The sequence below is a fragment of the Pezoporus wallicus genome, unplaced genomic scaffold (genome assembly GCF_028554395.1).
Source record: "Pezoporus wallicus isolate ANWC-B61680 ecotype Strahan unplaced genomic scaffold, APGP_CSIRO_Pwel_v1 contig_11175, whole genome shotgun sequence".
In the NCBI taxonomy this organism is placed as follows: Eukaryota; Metazoa; Chordata; class Aves; order Psittaciformes; family Psittacidae; genus Pezoporus; species Pezoporus wallicus.
Genome location: NW_026641536.1, coordinates 112,660 through 130,586, shown reverse-complemented (window position 1 = coordinate 130,586; position 17,927 = coordinate 112,660). Strand labels below are relative to the sequence as shown.

The 17,927-nt window shown below is 36.9% G+C and overlaps 1 protein-coding gene across 9 annotated transcripts in view; it reads right to left on the bottom strand.

Annotated features, from left to right (window-relative positions):
* Nucleotides 1-17,927, bottom strand: part of VPS13D (vacuolar protein sorting 13 homolog D) — a 102,020-nt gene that overhangs the window by 76,424 nt on the left and 7,669 nt on the right. For 4 of the 9 annotated variants that reach the window (XR_008974193.1, XM_057424191.1, XM_057424193.1 and 1 more), the window contains 15 exons: nt 17,446-17,656; nt 16,763-16,942; nt 16,183-16,313; nt 15,337-15,409; nt 14,867-15,031; nt 13,589-13,719; nt 12,669-12,801; nt 8,959-11,181; nt 8,465-8,610; nt 6,680-7,714; nt 5,680-5,770; nt 5,005-5,131; nt 3,952-4,132; nt 2,916-3,098; nt 228-447 (listed from right to left, as the gene is read on the bottom strand). Coding sequence is in view for 8 of the 9 variants with exons in the window: in XM_057424191.1 (XP_057280174.1) it covers nt 228-447; nt 2,916-3,098; nt 3,952-4,132; nt 5,005-5,131; nt 5,680-5,770; nt 6,680-7,714; nt 8,465-8,610; nt 8,959-11,181; nt 12,669-12,801; nt 13,589-13,719; nt 14,867-15,031; nt 15,337-15,409; nt 16,183-16,313; nt 16,763-16,942; nt 17,446-17,656 (5,230 nt within the window). In the remaining variant the exon portion in view is untranslated. Of the gene's footprint in view, nt 1-227; nt 448-2,915; nt 3,099-3,951; nt 4,133-5,004; nt 5,132-5,679; nt 5,771-6,679; nt 7,715-8,464; nt 8,611-8,958; nt 11,182-12,668; nt 12,802-13,588; nt 13,720-14,866; nt 15,032-15,336; nt 15,410-16,182; nt 16,314-16,762; nt 16,943-17,445; nt 17,657-17,927 lie in introns of those variants that run through there. The other 5 variants (XM_057424198.1, XM_057424192.1, XM_057424194.1 and 2 more) reach the window with 3 other exon arrangements.

Here is a 17,927-nt window from a genome sequence, read left to right as displayed (position 1 = left end):
GGCCAAATTGCAGAACTGGTCTTCCAGAAACTGAACTACAATTCCCTAATCCATTAAGCTGCAAAAATCAACCTTGAAACTAACAAGTCATTTCTTTCTAAACCTACAACTTTCAGACCCAGAACCTTACTTTGTCAGTGCCACATAAGATACAAGCAAAACTGCACTGCATTATTTTACAAGGAAAAAAGAGCAGCTATGTAGGGTTTCTAGTGTTTGTCACGCACCTGGGCTGTCAGGGTTCGGTATAACAGGGAGCTTTGGTTGCTGCCCTTGTTGCTTACTCAGTGTATTCAGCACAGGTTCATTCTTCAGCTTAGACATGTTTGTTCCTGATGATTTTTTCATGAACAATCCTTCCATTGCTACTTTTGATTCATCAGCACTTGTTTTCTTCATGCTATGTTTGGGAGTTCCCAAAGGAGATGAAAATTGAACTGAATCCTGCTAATAAAAGTAGTTTTGTAATTAATAATAGATTTTTAATTTAAATTCTAAGAAACCAATACACCCAGGTTCAAGTTGAAACAAATTCCTATCCAATAACAAGTATTTTATTTGAATGCCAGTATCTTTTACTGTAGAAAGATGGCCAAAGTTTTTTCTTATAACCCTAACAGAAGAAAAAGTTTACTGCAGCAACATTTTAAAAAGAACCCTGTGAAATCTTTCAATAAGAAATTAATTCAAAACTAGTGGGGTTTGAACAAATTAAAGAAACTCCAAACATATAAATGAAATGAATACAAAATAGAAGGGTATGGCTGTCAAGATGTCAAGCATTCCTGTAGCATAAAGACTGTTAAATATTTACAGCTGGTTTTCAGAACATCTTCAGAAGATGAAAACAGGACATTTCTGCAAGATCATGTCAGCAACTTAGTATTTTATTAGAATAAGGGAACAAATACTTCAATACATTAAGTTATTTTACGTGCTTTAAATATTTCAGTCATCATACCAAAATGTGTCCCAAATTTTCTCTGCAGTAGCCAAGTTTAAGATTGAACAAATCTCTACCCTTATTGTTAAAATGCCCACAAAAAAAAAGAAAAGAAAAAGAGTATATAGTTCACTAGTAAAATAGTCCCATCAACATCAGGAATTTATTTTACCAAAAAAATATCTGTGGAACAAGCTTATACACTGTGTTTATACTCTGGAGCCAGTTTCAGGGTTCATTTAGCCTGCCCTGATTTAAATTTATTAACTTTATATTTCAATTTTACTCAGCTTCACATGCCCCAGCAGGTAACAGTCACTTGGCTTCAGTGTTCCACTTGCCCCTTTACTCTGGGATTGACCCCTTTACCCGTGACACTAGTATTGTTACTGCCACTTCCCACCTTCTTTCCGTATCCAACTTCTGATGGCACTGTACAATCCTTACCCATAAACTTTCTTTTGGGGTTTTAATTATTAATCTTACTTGCCTTATGTAGTTTTTAAGTATTATTCATTGGAAAAATTCATTGCAGCCAGGATCAAGGATTTTAAGATTAAGAATTTGAAGACATTAACATTTAAGTTTACATTGTAAAGACAAGATTGAAAAGTAGATGCAAAGAAAAATCACCAGATCATCTATAAATACATCAATTTATGCAATAAATACAAATTAATAGCTCCTCAGACATGCATAAAGAGCACACCACAGCAAATTTAAATCTTATTCTTACAGAATTCAGCAGTCTTTAGAACAGAAATGTCATTTTTAATGTATAAAGGAACTTCTGAAGTGCTAAATTCCACAAGAATATTTCCTTTTTTAATGAACAAGGATCACCTGAAAGCTACTCTAAAGACATAAAATACCTCAAATAAAACTGCATCCTTGTATTCATTGCCTTGTAAAAGCCAATCCTCAAAAATAAACATAGGACAGAGAAAAAAAAATGAAAAAAAAACCACCAAAACCACATCAAATGCCACCCACTTCAAACCCTGAAATTTCCACAATGCTAAGTAACACAATATTTTTAAGTTGAAATAAAATTACGATGCATACATCCTTTCTTCTAACTCAAGAATCTACCACAAACCTTTAATCACACTGGCACACTAGAGTACAGAAGACCACTTACTATTACAGTCCAGGATTTCCTTACAGCAAAGACCGGTATATTTAAACCAGATGGAGGTAACAGACACACCACAAACCTGCTGAAGCAGTTTAGTCTACCTAATTTCTGCCCCCTTTAAAATGGGATTAGGGGGTTCCCAGAGCAACTACCCATATTGCATAGGTTAGATATAGAAAGCCAGCAACACGGACCTTCCTTACTCCAAACTTCATGGCTGCATCCCTCACCAGCAACACCAACTATTCCCTGTCCTGCATCTAGCCTTACCTTCAGGCATTCACTGGAAACCTTTCATTAGATTTCACATAGTCAAAGTAACTACAGAAGCTCAGTTTCATTAAAAGTAGAAAAAAAAAATTACAATCCAAACTTACTCTGTTCTCCAATGTGTTCCAGGAAGTCTCACCCCATACAGATCTCTATTTCCTGCCATTCCCAGTGCTGAGATATCACTGGTGAGAGTTGAAGCAGCTTCCAAATAGGGTTAGCTGAAAGCCCGTTATGCTCCCACCTTTAGGCGTGCACCCAACTGTGTCCTGTCTCCTTATAAGGCCAGTTCTACTGAGTTCCACAGAACCATCTCCCCTTCCCCTGCCTGGATGGTTTCAGTGAGCCAGCCAAGGTGCAGAAGGGAGCAGCTGGGTCCAAGCAGCAGCAGGCTGGGTCCAGCAGCTTACCCTGAACACTGGCATGGACTGGTCACTACTAGTAGCACAAAGTGTATATATACAGTAAAGCGTAAGAATCATTTCCCATTTTGATATAGGAACGAAATGCACAAAAACTAGAAAAAGAAACCCAGGCTGCTAAATTAAGAAGTAATGTTCTTACCTTGTTCTTTAATGAAAAAGTGCCCGGCATGCCCGCAAACAGAAATCTGTTCTTGACTTTCAGTTTTCCAAGATTAGCTACAATAAGACTATTAGACTTTGAGCTCTCAGGTATAAGCAGAACAGGAGCACCAGCCTCAATATCAAGAAGAACTCGTGAAGCTCGCTGTGCTTTATCTCTTACCTGGGAAGAGCAAAAATTCAGTACAAAAAATAAACATTAAAGTATAGGAAGTGGGTGATTATTTCACAGTGATTAGCACTGAGTTCATGTGTAGTATGTGCAGCAATATGGAGTGAAGTGTAATATCACCACAAAGAGGCAGAACAGACGCTACTTAGCTCACTACTTAAAGACTACTTAAGACAAAATATTCATAAAAGGGGGAAAAAGCATAATTTAGAGAGGTGTTTCAGCATCAAACTTCCTGATGCACAATGAAGCATTCTAATACAGGCAAGTATTAACTCTTTCTTCCAACTATGAGAAGTGACTTTCTGAACAAGACTGTTAACTATATTCATCACTGCCACATTAGGTTTTGTACAAAACAGGCTATGACTGTCATGATTATTTATCTACTCTATCATGCAGAAGTTTGGCGTCTGATTTTCTCAGTCTACCAGCCATCACCCTTAACCAAAGACATACACCTGAGTAGAACAGAAAGACTTCTCATTCGGTTCTCCTTGGGTATTGTAACTACCTGGTGAACAGTGGAGAAAAAGGCAAAACCTTAAGCCCTTTTTGTCCAGCATCACAAAAAGGAATATACCTGTATGGGTGCAGGCTGCAGGACCCAAGTGCCACAGTTTTCAGTAACGTGTAAATTGGTATTCTATGCTTTCAAATAGCAGTAGGACACTCCTAAATAAGATCTTTTAACTACAAGATGGGTATTAGAAATCTCGACCAACATCAGAACTCTAAAACCTCATCATTTCAACTCACCCGAGTTGATGCATTAAGATCAATCTTATACTGCAACTCAACTGTGAAAAACAGACGAGGAAAGAACAGAAAAAAACAGACATACTGTTTGTCCTTCAATTGCTGCTCTTTGCCGTCCCAAGACATCCTGAAGCTGAGTAAAATGTTGGATGAATGACACCACCTCTGCCTGGAAACGCTGAGTGTGCACGTACTGAACAGATGCCATTCGCAGCGTGACACGAATATCACAATCCCGTTGCAGCAATGGATCTGGCCTCCCATATCTGATAAAGGTTGAAAGCAAACTCTAGTTATCCTAGCCAGGTTTTACAAATAGTGCTATTGTTTTGTATTAAAGATAGTAATACAGAGAACATAACTGATGTGCACAGTGTAGAATGAAAACTATTCCAACTGAAAGTGTGAAAACCTGGGTTTATATTAATTATTTCTAAATTACATATATTTAAGTGCTACTGAGTTTTAATTAAGCAAACATGAAAATGCTACATTTGGAATGTACCTCTAATCTCTACAGCTAACAAATATATCTTTGGTGATTTCATACATCTAAAGAATGGTGTAAGGTACGTAGTGCACGATACTACGTAGATTCCACTCGGAATCTGCGTGCTGTTACATTTGAAGTAAATTCCTTAACATTACTGGGATAATTTCTAACCTGATTAATTCCAGCGGGTGAAAGAGGGGGTGGAAAAGCATGAAATGTCACAGAGTAAGAACTATTCCTTTACATAAAGTAGAAGAACTTCAAGAGCACGCTATGACAACAGCAAACCCTTAATTCCAAAATTAAGGAGCAATGGAAAATCTGTTTCATCAGTTGAAAACCTTTTCCAACTTAAAAAACAACTTAGTATTTTATCTAGGAACAACCTATCAACTAAATACTTTCAAGAGGAGCTTTAGACAAAATAAAAAAAACAGTTTTTAGTTTTTTAGCTAAAAAGTCTTAAGTTTATGACTTAAAATGTTCAAAGTCTCATTTAAGTCACAAGCATCCAAAGCAGAATCATGCAGACCCGACAGCTGTGGGTTTGGTTTTTAGTGGGGTTTTCTGGGTTTTGGTTTGATTTTCCTGGGGAGCAGGAATTAATGGTGCTAATACTGAGTAACAAGAAGTTTAAATTCATACTTAAAGACTTGGAAAATGAGTGCTTCTTCTCCACTTGTAGTGAAACGTTCTCTGTAAAATTCTCCATGAGCTGTAAGGTCACTTAAGGACAGACTGCCAATACTTCCTTGCACGGCTAAATCTCCCTCTGCAAAACAAAAGGCAGGCAATTAGTATCTTCAAGCACAGATAAGGTACTAAAACTCTAAAGTCTCTGCTAGTGGCATAAATATGTTACAAGTAATTAAATCATATTAATGAAATATTAAATCTCATGTTCAAAGAAAATCATGTCTTTTTGCTACAAAGATTATATTAACCCAAACATAACTCTACGCTTTACATATAAAATGTGATTACGCCACTTTGATTCATGAAAACTTAAACAGAACTCTTTTTTCCCCCTCTAAAACAGTAATACTGTTGTTCTGCTCTGTGAAAGTGAAGTACTAAAATCCTGGCCAACCTCAACTAAAATGATCAAGGATTTGACAACTGGAAGGGAGGCAAGGACTTAAAATCAAGCCTGAAATAGCAGAAGCAGCTGCAGCAGGAAGAGAATGTGCCTCTTTCCCAGAAACAAACACACAAAAACCCCAATCAGCTCTAGAAAAGTCCCCATTTCAAACCACAAAACCAGTGCACACCTCCTCCTACTTCAAGCTGCATAAAACCTTAGCCATCCAACCTACTCACCAATCACTTCCAAGTGAGCTGCAAGTTTTGACACACTGGCTTTAGCAAGCTCACTAGTTGTCTTATTCAGTACTAATGATAAAGAATGGACCTGCGCAAACAGAAAGGAACAGGTTGGTATTAAACAATGTGACTTCAGAGCTGGAAAATCATTTTAGCTTTTTTATTTTCCAAGACAATTGCATTTCAAGACATAAATGGCAAGCAAGAATTAGCTGACTGGGAGACACTGGAGGAAGCGAACCTTTATACTTCCTTGCTTGCACATTAAAAGGTCTCCCAAGCAACTCGGAATTGTCATCAACAAATCCTAGCACTGTTAACTTCATCCTTTTCTCTTTCAAGACTCGTCATTTTTACGTTAGACTGCAGGACCTCTTGGCAAAGACACATAACTAAATGTATATATACACATTTATACATATGTATATAGACATATATGTTTATATACTTACTAAAACATATAGGTTTTAAATAAAAATAAACTCTGTATAGTACCTAGAACAGCACAGTGACAATTTCAGTATGTCACATCTATAACACTGAAGTAGCCATCTCATTTAAGAGATCATAGTTAGTCTATGCCCTGCATGATCCTGAGAAAGAAGAGTCACAGACTTAGACACCCCAGACTCTTAGGCACAGAGCAGACAGGATGAGGACTGGGGGGTGTCAAACTCTACCCATAACAGCTCCACTGATGAACATGGAGAACTCTTACTTCAGCATCCCTTCAAGTGCTGACCCACAGATCTGAGGGTCACAGATCAAGGGAGGCAGTCTGCAAAGGTTTTGCTTTTCTGTAATTTTTGCACATTTGTTTTTAAACTACATCTACACACACTTTTAATCTACTGTTTCTGAACTTTAAATCTGTTTCTGAATTTATGCACATTTCTCCATGAGACTATAAAACATCTGAGTTAAATGTCACCTTAAGTTCCTATAAACCATGTTTTATGACAGACAATCCAATTACTATTTTGCATCTCAAGTATACCTTCAGATCCAGCTTAGTGTTTACAGGCTCTTGGGCTTGAGAAGCTGACAAGGTATTTATTTCTGATTTGACTGCCTGCTGAGTATCTTCAGGTTGCAGCTTCATAGCATGGTTATCAGCAGTGGATCCAATCCCAAAGAAATCCAGTATCACTACCCAAGTTTGCAAAGTTATTAAGACATCTAGACAATTAAAATCAACGTCTACACTACGGTTAAGTCTGTTATAGTGAGAAGAAAATTCAGGATGTTTCCTATCCACTAGAAATATATTGATATGAACCAATGAATCATCAAAGTTACTTTTTCCACAAGGTAACTTGGATCTGTCTGCTGTTGGAGAAGGAGGTGGAGTCAGAGGATACTCGGAATCAGCATCTTCTTTTTGCTTCTTACGGGAGGACCAAACTGGTCTTTGGTACAGCTGAAAGACATTAGGCGCTTCTTCCATATGGGAAGGTAGGGAACGGGGCATATCTGGATACTCTACATTGGATACAGAGGGACAAGACTGGGAAAGATATTCCTTATGTGCTAAACTGGATGGCTTGGGTGCTCCACGGGACACCATGAGATTCTTGTACAAAGAGTCTGGGTTCTTCTCCAGAAGATCTTCCATCAGCAAAGAACGCAGGGCAATCTGAATAGACAAAGTCTGAGGATGATCTTTAGCAAACTCAACATCAAAATCCTGAAACTTAAGGCTGACAAGGCCTTGTGCACCAAGTGTAAGGTCACCACTTAACTGCACCTGGAGCTCTGAGATATGAAAGTTTGCTTGAATCTGAGTAAAAGATTTTGTTTCCCTGATAGCTACCAACTTGTTTGGAACAGAATTAAAACTAGAATGGCTGAATAAACCATTTTCTTTCCATTCATTTGAGAATTCTGTGCCTGTACTGGGAAGTGATGTTGAAGGAGAGCTTTGACAAGTCGAAGATACAGAAGTGGTTGGAAATCTGTTCAAGTCTTCACTGTAAATTAAATTATCCAGAGTCTGAAGGACCTGCTCATAGACATGTTTTGCTAACACGACCTACAATGTAGAAAAAAAAAAAAAATCCTCACATTAGAGCTCTCTATATTAATAAAATCTGTACCTATTATTTTAAAACTCACAAATTAAAAGGCTGTGGAATTTCAAACCAGACAAATCTTAAATTTGTCCACAAGTAAAAAATAATCCAAAACAAGGTACAATGCAAAACTGAATCAAACCAGTTCTGTATTAACTCTGCAAGATGACAATCTGGAAACATACAATACAGGATCCTAGAATATGATACCTCGTATTCCCAGGGAAAGTGTTAATTAAAAATAACTCATCATACAAACTAGCCTTAATTTACCATGCTGAGATTATGGAGGAATACATGGATTCTACTTAGCCATTGTCTCCTTAGCTTTAGAAGTTTCAGTTTTGTCTATTTAAAATCTCTATTCCTGAAGAGATTTTTTAGAGATAATGGTTTTTTTAATTCTTAGTTTCTACTAGAACTGCAAATAAACATATTTGGACAGTGACACATTCATTTTCCTTCTGTGATAGGTGTTCATGGTAAGTAAAAGTTAGACTAACTTATAAAGATGTCTAAAATGCTCCAAAACAAGATTAAATTTTGGTCATTGATGTTATGATTTAAGACTGTTTCTTTTATCCACATGTATAAGGACCTGATTTCTCAACTACCAACATATTAAACCTGAAGATATTTGCCTAAAACTACTTATCTTCTATGCAGGGAAACACTTTTATATTGATAATGGAAATACTGCATTACTAAACCTGAAGAGGGTTAACAAATTTCCCTTCAATCTTCATAATGCTTGATATTCCGAAGTCTTCATTACTCAGAGGAAAAGTTAAATCTTTTTCGAGTGGTATCTTTTCCAATTTAAACTGGATGGTGGTGTTATTCAGAATGTGGAAAGCTGTTAAGAGAAAGTCAAAACAGTATCATAGTAGGTGAATTGACTATCCTGTAAAGACTATACAACAGAGGTAACATAGTACCTACTTAAATTGCTCAGAATCTCTTAGAAATGCTACAATAAGTATATGTAACTATGTTACGTTAAACTTCTGCATGAAAGACACTATTTTTTGTTTAGAAGACTAATAATGGATATAAATAAAATAACTTGTCCTTTGTAATTAAAATTGAGCAGTGTATTCCAGGAGGATGGGTGAGACAGAATATACAACAGACCTATGGTCAATATTTTTAGTACCATCCACTACTCATATTAAAACAATTAAGAGTTCTCTGATTAACATACCATGGCCTTTATGTAATGATTCAAAGAAGTCATGACGAGTAAAATGGGGTTCCTCCTGGCTACTAATATTAGCAGGACCTGAAGAAGAATGCAGCCTATGAGATATTTCAATTGCAGGTTCCTTCTTGCTTGTAAACTGGTTGCTATTTAAAGAATACATTTTAATGTCTTTAATTTCAACCTGCAGTCTATCACTTGTAGATTCGTCTTCTCCTGGTACAAAATTCTGAATGGATATTTGTCCTAGATGACCTACAAGCAGTTCAGAGCTACCAGGCTTTCGAGGTATGGAAACTATCGGTGACTCAATGTTTACATTTAATATAAGTTTAATAGTGTCAATTTTGAGTGGCTGTAATCCAAAGGCATAGCCTTCATTATCTTCTAAGTTGGCAACATCTCTTGATCGTGGTGTTGTGTCAAACAAAGAAACCATTTCACTGTATTCAGCAGTTTTAGTTGCCAAGACTGTGGTAACTTTTGAAGCTGCACTTTTCAGCATGCTGCGGAAATTCTCTTCCAATTCATCCATTGACAAAGTTAGTTCTTTCAGAAATTTAGCTGAGTGGTTGTAGTGTAAAGAGGCCATTTTGAGGTTCAGAGAACATTCCTCTTTTGACTTTTCTGTGAAAGTAAAACTTAATGCATCTGGAAGGCTATTCCCATCATCAAGCCTGAAGAATAAAGATTCCAAGTAATCTACATCACCAATGAGATTTTCATACCTCACTGTATTCCCTATGCTGACAACATACTGGTTCTTAACACTATCTTGTGTTAGATCCATCAGCTGAAGGCATCCCAGAGAGCCATTTACATCAAATTTACTACACATGGAGACATTGACTTTGGTGCCACCAATACTGGCTGTTGCAATTTTTCTGCCATATTTTTCTCCATTTGTCATGCCAACTGTCCTGAGGAGGAGTATATTTAACCAGTGAATATCAACTGCTACCTCTGTATTCTGTACGTAAGTTGACTGGAAGGTTTCCTGTTCCCTCCAATCTTTTTCCAAGTCAGTTATTAAAGGCTGAGGACTGGAATCTTCTTTCTCCTTCGGGAAAGATTTCTGGAGAAAGCAAATCAGTTCAACAATAGTCTCCGGGTTAAGGATGATATCCAGGTTGTTCACCTGTACAGAGATCACCTGCAGACTGGAATCCAAATTCATTGATGGACATTCAGCACTCACAAACTGATACTCTAATTTTATCAGGGACTCTTGATCTTTTCCATTGTTACCAGATGAAGTACTTGAAGCTGTAGTGCATCTCTTTGCCAAACTAGCTGCATCAATGGGATATGATTCATGTGGTCCATAAACTGGAGACTGAGCCCTGCTGTCTCGAAGACTTCCTGTTGGCATATCAAAACTCAGATTCTTATGAGAAGCCATCAAAAGATCAAAATCCGTTCCATATGTTTGCATAGTATCAACTAGTAGCAGGCCATGAACAGTCAGAGACACCTCTGCATCATATGGCCTTTTCACAAAGTGGGCATTGGTGCCAAAAACCTTGAGTACAGAGATGTATCGTCCATTACTTTCAACACCCAACTGCATACAATTTACTTTGAATTCAGCCAAAAGCAGCTGGGACTCAACAAGAACTTCCCTGGTGTGTTGCTCTAGCATCACAACACTCTGGGTTAGGTTCATCACAGAATCATGTAAACTGCCAAGCTGGTCTACCTCTGCAAAAATCTTATCTTTCCCTAAATGCAGGGCATCAGAAGACTTAGTTTCAGATGTACTCAGCTGCGTACAACAGTTCTTCAGAGCCAGTATTTTGTCTTCATTGATGTGGATTTTCAAGTCAGGTAGACTTCCAGACAAGACAGCTCCTGGGTATTTTGGGTCAGACGTGTAAATCAACCTGCGCTCCAACTGCAGGTGAACATTGAATTTTTCTACCACATGAGTTGGACCCACATCACTATCTTGAACATGTTTCCAGTTGTCTTTCACTCGGCCCACCATGATCTGAAGGTCCATAAATGAAAGTGTGTATCTCTCATACATTCTTTTACTCATTAAGTTTGCTTGCAGATGCTCCTCACTTATTTCTAGTTCAGTAAACTCAGACATTTTCATGCCACTATTAGTGTTAGATTCTGGTGGTGGAGTATTGGGAGGAGTTGCAAGAGGTGTTTTATATTCCTCATCACTCAGTTCATTGACTTCTGAAGAAAAAGTATCTGTACTCCTTTTGGATTCTTCTGTGGATTAGAAAAGTAACAGTAAACAAATAAACAAAAGTATTCTCCTCCCTCCTTGCTAACTCCCATCATTACCTGATCATCCTGGCTGAAGCTGTGTTTTTTTTAAACACAAAGCATATCCACTACTGTCCTCTCTTTCCATTGTACCTTTTATTTTCTCAGCAGAAAATCTACTGCACTTCAGATGTCAGTCACAATGTGTTATGAAATCTATTAGACACTATTGCCTCATTTTTAACCCACTTACTCCAAGATTTACTTTTAATCCAAGCTGTTAAAAAAATTAAATCCCTTGCTCTGCCTATGCAATTCTTTTGATCTTCAAACCCAACTGAAAGGTAAGAGCTATTTAACTACAACAAATATTATGATCACAAGGTTTTGTTTAATTAACTTTATTCCCTAATATTAACTTTTCATGTTATTATCGTGCTCTACAAAGCAGGAACACCTTCCAAAACTACCCTTTTTACCTTCTTTTTTCTTTTATTTTTTAACCTCAATCTACTCTGAACAGCCCAATGCCTCAATTACACAGGGAAATACAAACCAGTCTTGCATAAACAATTTGTGGGGGGTTTTTTAGTGTGCCGTAAGACAGAATTTACTAAAAAGGAAGCTACTGAGTCCCTGCAAAGATTAATTCATGCAAGAAAAGATCAAATCATTCGGAGACATCCAGAGTAACAACATTCCACTGTTTCAATTTTGGGCTTCACACCTCAGTTTTCCACTGCACCACAGAGCAGCTCATCCTACAGCTGTACTTTTTAAAAAAGGAACTGCATATCACATAGATATCACTTCCTTTTTTTTTTTTTTTTTAGCATATCCTCACACACCATATAGTCCAGCTATATTTTAAGTAGGTCTAATTTTATTTACAGGTTCCAGTGTACTTTCTTTTTCATCTTCCTGCAATGTTTTCCTATTGGAACAGGAAAAAAGCAGTAATTTAAGAAGCAATGACCTAACTTTGCACACAAACACAGGACACCAATTTTCTTTCACTTTCATTCAGCTAGCTATAGACACACACTAAGAACAGAGATCCATGCGACACAAAATCGCAGGGCTTATTCAAAGATACTTTCATTGGGAGCACTGTCCCACAAAAGCATTTGACAGCTAAAACTTACACCATTCTAAGCTTAAAATTATCTCATGGTAAAGTGCCTGATGCACTAACTTGTCATCTGCTCACAGCCTTCATGAACTACAGGACACCACATGGGAGCCTATAATTTAAAAATTAATCGCCAAAAAACCCGAAATCCCCAACAAAGCAAAAAAAACCCTGCACACCCCCATTTTGCTTTTAAAACCAATCTTAATTAAATATTTATTGACAGTAGCAGAATTATGATGTGAAACTAGGCATACATAGGGGAAATAACCTTAAGACAGCTCTACTTTCTACACAGACAAGAGCTTCTGCAAAAAGACTGAAAGAAGAGAAAAGCTGCAATAATTCTAGATTGTACCTTGAGAATTGGTAAGTAATATTCTTCCCAGATCTACAACAACTAACACTGGATCCACAAATTTGAAATCATCAGGAAATATCACCTGAGGGGCAGAAATATCAAGGCACACAGTCCAGCTTTTGCTGTTTTCCTGGAAGTTAAGAAGATATAACAGCCTGTAAGAAATAGTTTCCCCTCACATGCAAGTAAAGCCATATCAGACAAATCAATGTAGTTAGCCACTTTTTCACCTGAAGAGCTAACCTTCACAAATTGAGCCATACTATGGTTTGGTAGCTTGTCAGACCAGAGACTCCAATTATAGTCCATGAAGAGATATTTTCAGTAGGTGAAACATCCCACGCTAAGAGAGATGCAAAGAAGCCCTCCCAGAGGGATTCCCCAACTGTGAGCCAAGGAGAGTGAATCTACTTGCATAGCTAAAAGAAGGCATCTACCTTCTACATGAAACTGGATCAGGAATCTTGCATCAATACAGCTAACTCCAAAGCTAGGCATTAATGATACTGATACACATACTAATACCACTTGAGAACTGCAGATGAGCAAAAAACAAATAAAGTAGAATAATGTTTTCATTTAGAAAATAATCTCTAAATAGCTTACACACAAATTTAATAAGTTTGATGTAACACAGCTCCAGTGCACACTGGAGCCAATATACTGGCATGAAATCAGATCATGTGGGGATCCAGAACAGAAAAATACTTTTCTGCCATTAACTGCAACAGGTCTGCACCACAAGAATGGACTGACAGCAAAAGGAATACTGCAACACCACTTGTAAAACTCCGTACTTACTCAAAAAGAACACCAAATAGACAGCAACAAAAAAGCCCACTCTTTAGAGCTTCAAGTCTTAAAACACATGGCAAAATCAAAAAAGTCTACATAAACATTTGGAGGCAAAAACTTACTATGAAGTCTCCTACAAGTAAACGATCAATAGTTTGCCTGATTTCAGCTTTTGTCTGCATTTTCAGCTTGTTGTACTGTCTTCTGGCAGCTTCAGCCACCCTTGCTTCTAATTCAGACTGGTATCCAAAACCTGCACAAGAGATACAAAACTGACTAGGTATAATTTTGTTCACCTGCTACTGAACATGGTAAGAAAAAAAGAAAGAGATAAAATAACTATTTAAAATTTTAGTAGTGAAACAGAGAACAGGAAAACACAGCAGCTGAAAGCCACTGGCTGTACCTATACACCAGGCTGTCTCAGAGGAAAAAAGCATAATCTAAGCACAAATCAAACAATCCCACCAAAAAACACTCCCAAACCTTTTTCTGGTCTTTATTTTACAGACCTTCAACCTGAATTCTAATTTAAGGGAGACAGAAAGGTCGTTAAGTATGGCAACAGAGGAAATTCAGACTAGACAGTAAGAAGCTTGTAGAAGTCTTCTTGTTTGGTTGGTTGGTTTGTTTTAACCTCTAACATTTATGGAATTTTCTCATCTTGTGAGAAAGGGTAACTATCATCCCAGCCTTTACGCCAGGTAACTTAAATCTTTTGGTATTTGCCAAAATCGACAGAAAAAGACTTGGTACTTCCAGAACATTTTGATGTTCCTTATTCTTGCCTCTCATCTCCTCACAAACTGAACTTTAACAACTGAAACTGCAAAAGCAGACACTTTATGTTGCACACTCAGGTACTAGACTCCTAAAACTTGCTGCCTTAGAAGCTTAGGGAACAAGTATGTTTAACATCTAAAAATAATGTTCCTCAAAGATGAAAATTTAACTATCAGAAGGGATACAACAGGAGTTAGAACACAATTTCCTCTGCATCATTACTATAAAAAATATTCTGCTTTTAACTGTCCTCTCAAAACTCTATTGTTCTCCAACAACTTCTAAGAGAGACTACAGAAACAGCCTCCTTATTTACTCATTTTAATTTAGGCAGCATGAACATCCACCATGCATAGAGCAGCAACTTGTAATTTTAAAGGTGAAGTTTCAGGAGTCTGCTCAAGTGAAATCTCTGATTCAATTAAACAAAGAAACAGCCATAACAGGAGGAGAAAACATCCAGCAAAGACTCAGCGCACTAATTTGAAATGAAGATTCTTAGATTAATGCTTTTCTGAGATTAAAAACAAATAAAAATCAAAGACAGTAAAAGATGTTATACCACCAAAAATAAGAAAACCCAACCCCACCAAAAAACAAACACACTAAAGGTTAACCTGAGGTATGAACTCTTCCCTTGTAGAAGAAGTCAGCTACTTTCTTAATGGCTTGTGGATTGTAAATAATATTGAGAGGTCTGGTACTGACTTCCAGGCGCCTCTCAAAAGTGCTGTGGATTGGATTTCTTTCATAAAGCATCTCAAAGACTGGGGCATCAGGATCTGCAACCAAATAAAAAATGAGTTACAAAAAGTAGTTGTAAAAAAACCAAACCTGTAACAAACAAATGGACAAAAGCAAAACCCAAACCCTACAGAATTTAGTAACTAATTTTTAACTGGAACTACCAGGAAAGAAGTACATGTCTGAAAATTCTTCTTACCCTTACCTGCTTCTATGATTTTATCTTTACTATTTGCAAGAGCATTTGCATGAATTCAAACTCTAAGCATTCAGTTTTGAAATTGTGATTTATAGGAATGATCTGATATGCTTGTTACCATCAAACACATAATGAAATACTTACCAGTGTTCTGATTAGTCATTTCTGAGGACAAACTCTGGAGTCCAAAGGAAGACATGCAGCCAACCTCTTTCTGCTGAGAAGAATTTAAAAGAAAATGATTGTTTAGATAAAATCAACCAAGCTACTGATATAAGCACAGAAGTCTTTTCTATATTAGTCTTAGGGTCACTTTATAAGTGAACTATTCATTTATCATATTATTATATTATTTTATTATTATTAGTTTATTATTATATGCATTTTTTCCCCTGATGCAGTCAAACAAGAGAAGGAAGCATGGCTAAGCAGCTAACACTATCTACTTGTGTAGCAGAGAGGGCCTTAAGTCTGAAGGGCAGATTTGAGATATCACTACAAATTACAAAGTACAGAATACATGGGAAATTCTCATGGAATTAGATTCAAATTTTGGTTGCTCAGGAGAGATATTTGAAACCTGTTCAGCAAGTCATTCAGAAGGAAAAAGAAGAGTTCTGTATTTCTGCTTTTAGTTTAACAGTATACAGGTGAAGTAAAACCTTACTTGGACCAAAAAGTTTTATGAAAAAGAACAACCACTGATTAAGTAGCAATGCTGATAGTTCCAAATATCAAATCTCAATCAACAAACTATCTTCTTCCCAACACGTATTAACTGTAACATTAACATTACAAGCATACAGGGCAAACATGAGGAGTTCTATGAATGATGTCTGGAAAGGGAGGGGAAAAGTTAGGTGAAATTCTTCCAAGGCTTTTAGGTTCTCTTTCTGGGACAAGACACAAAGAAGTGTTGAGCTTTGGAACAGAACTATTTTCATACATATGTGTCTCACATAGTAACTTAAAGCAGTTTTGTTCACCTACAGGATTTGGGAAAACGAGAACAGGAAATATGGTCCCTTCTGTTGCCAAATCCCTCAGAAAAAGACCACCAAGCTGAACTCTGAGAAGGGAAGAATTTCTGCGAGGAAGGGATTCTGCTAAGATCTTTACACCTGGAATATAAATACATAAAATAGTTTTATTTCTTTTAGTACACATCATAGCTTTTACTTAAATTTGACAGATAAATCATCCAACAAATAAGTCTTTTGGAAGTGTTTTATATATATTTATTAAATAAATATATTAAAAATATATTTATTTCTACTAAAATAACTAAACATGGACATTTGGAATACATGACTGTCAAGCATATATTGCTATAGTTGCCATTTTTTCATACATAACAGTGTCTAAAGTTAGATTTCTGTGCTGAAATCATACATCTGGAAAAACTTATTTTCACTTGACACATTGATTTCCACAATCTGTTTTCATGTTTTCAGCCTGAACTTTGTTTCAGTATAGTCATTTAAAGAACTGAAACAAAAAGTCAAAGGAAGGACTGAAGGCAGACAAAGCTCTGGCCTTTTTGGAGAAAGAACAGGAATTCACTTAATACCTGAAAACTCCAGCTGCATAAAAGCAGTCTCCTCAGCATGCATCACCTTCTTCTTTTTATGCAACAGAGTGAAAGAGCCACCCTGCAACTGTAGATTAAATTTAGCAAAAATATGATCTCTCTTCGTAAAGGTATTCATGCTAGAAGCATCTGCAGCAGGGTCAAAAATCTCATCTGTACCTAGTTAAATAAAATACAAAACAACGCATTAAGTAAGCCAAGTTTCTGGAAGGCTACAGAAGAATAAAAAAGTTCCTCTGAATTTGAAAATAAAGGTTTTCCCAGCTCTAGGGAAGAAAAACAGAAACAAAAGATAAAGCTGGTATAATTTCTTCTTTAACAAAACTGAATATTCTGGAGAATTCTTCTATTTCAATTAAGGTAATGTGAACCTAAATTTATGAAGGCCCCAATAATTCTGTACTGTTAATGTTATACCCAGTCACCGGAACAGAGAAAGTCCCAAAGCTCTTTGCCATAAATACCTATAATATTGGAAGCAAATGTATACAATATATTGCTATAAATAAGCAGGAACACCAGGTACTAAGATTTTCTAACAAGTTATTAAGCTTTAAACAGGTAGTTGACAGAAACAAAGAGGTGATTCTGCTCACCTTAATAGGTATCTAACTATGGTACAGTTCATAGCCTTAAAAGGAAACAGCCCTTTATTTCCATACCCAGTATGTCCTCTGGATTCCACTGTTCCTTTGGGTCTGTCAGCAGCCCTTCAAATGGTTCCCCTTCGTATGTTTGCTGAGCATATCCATACCAACCTCCCCATCCAGGAAACCATGACTGAAGATACTGCAGCATTCCAGTGCTACTGCCATGTGCAGATTCTGCTGTAGGGGACCCTCCAGGGGAATAAGGCAAGGGCTCTTTAATGCTCTATGTTTGAACATTGAAGACAAACACGTTACTGCTGGTAAGTAAAAGAATACCACAAGCATACAAAAACATCACAATAAAAATGCAGTTCCATCTACTATTTACTCAGCATTCTGCAGTGTATAAGCAGTGATATTTTCAATCAATACTTAGCCTATTAGGAGAGCAGCAGCAAAGAAATGGCAAACCTATTATCAGTTAACTGCTGCATGTTCATATTCGAAGCCATATGGCATGATTTAAATCTTAGTCTAGAAACACTAAATCAAGT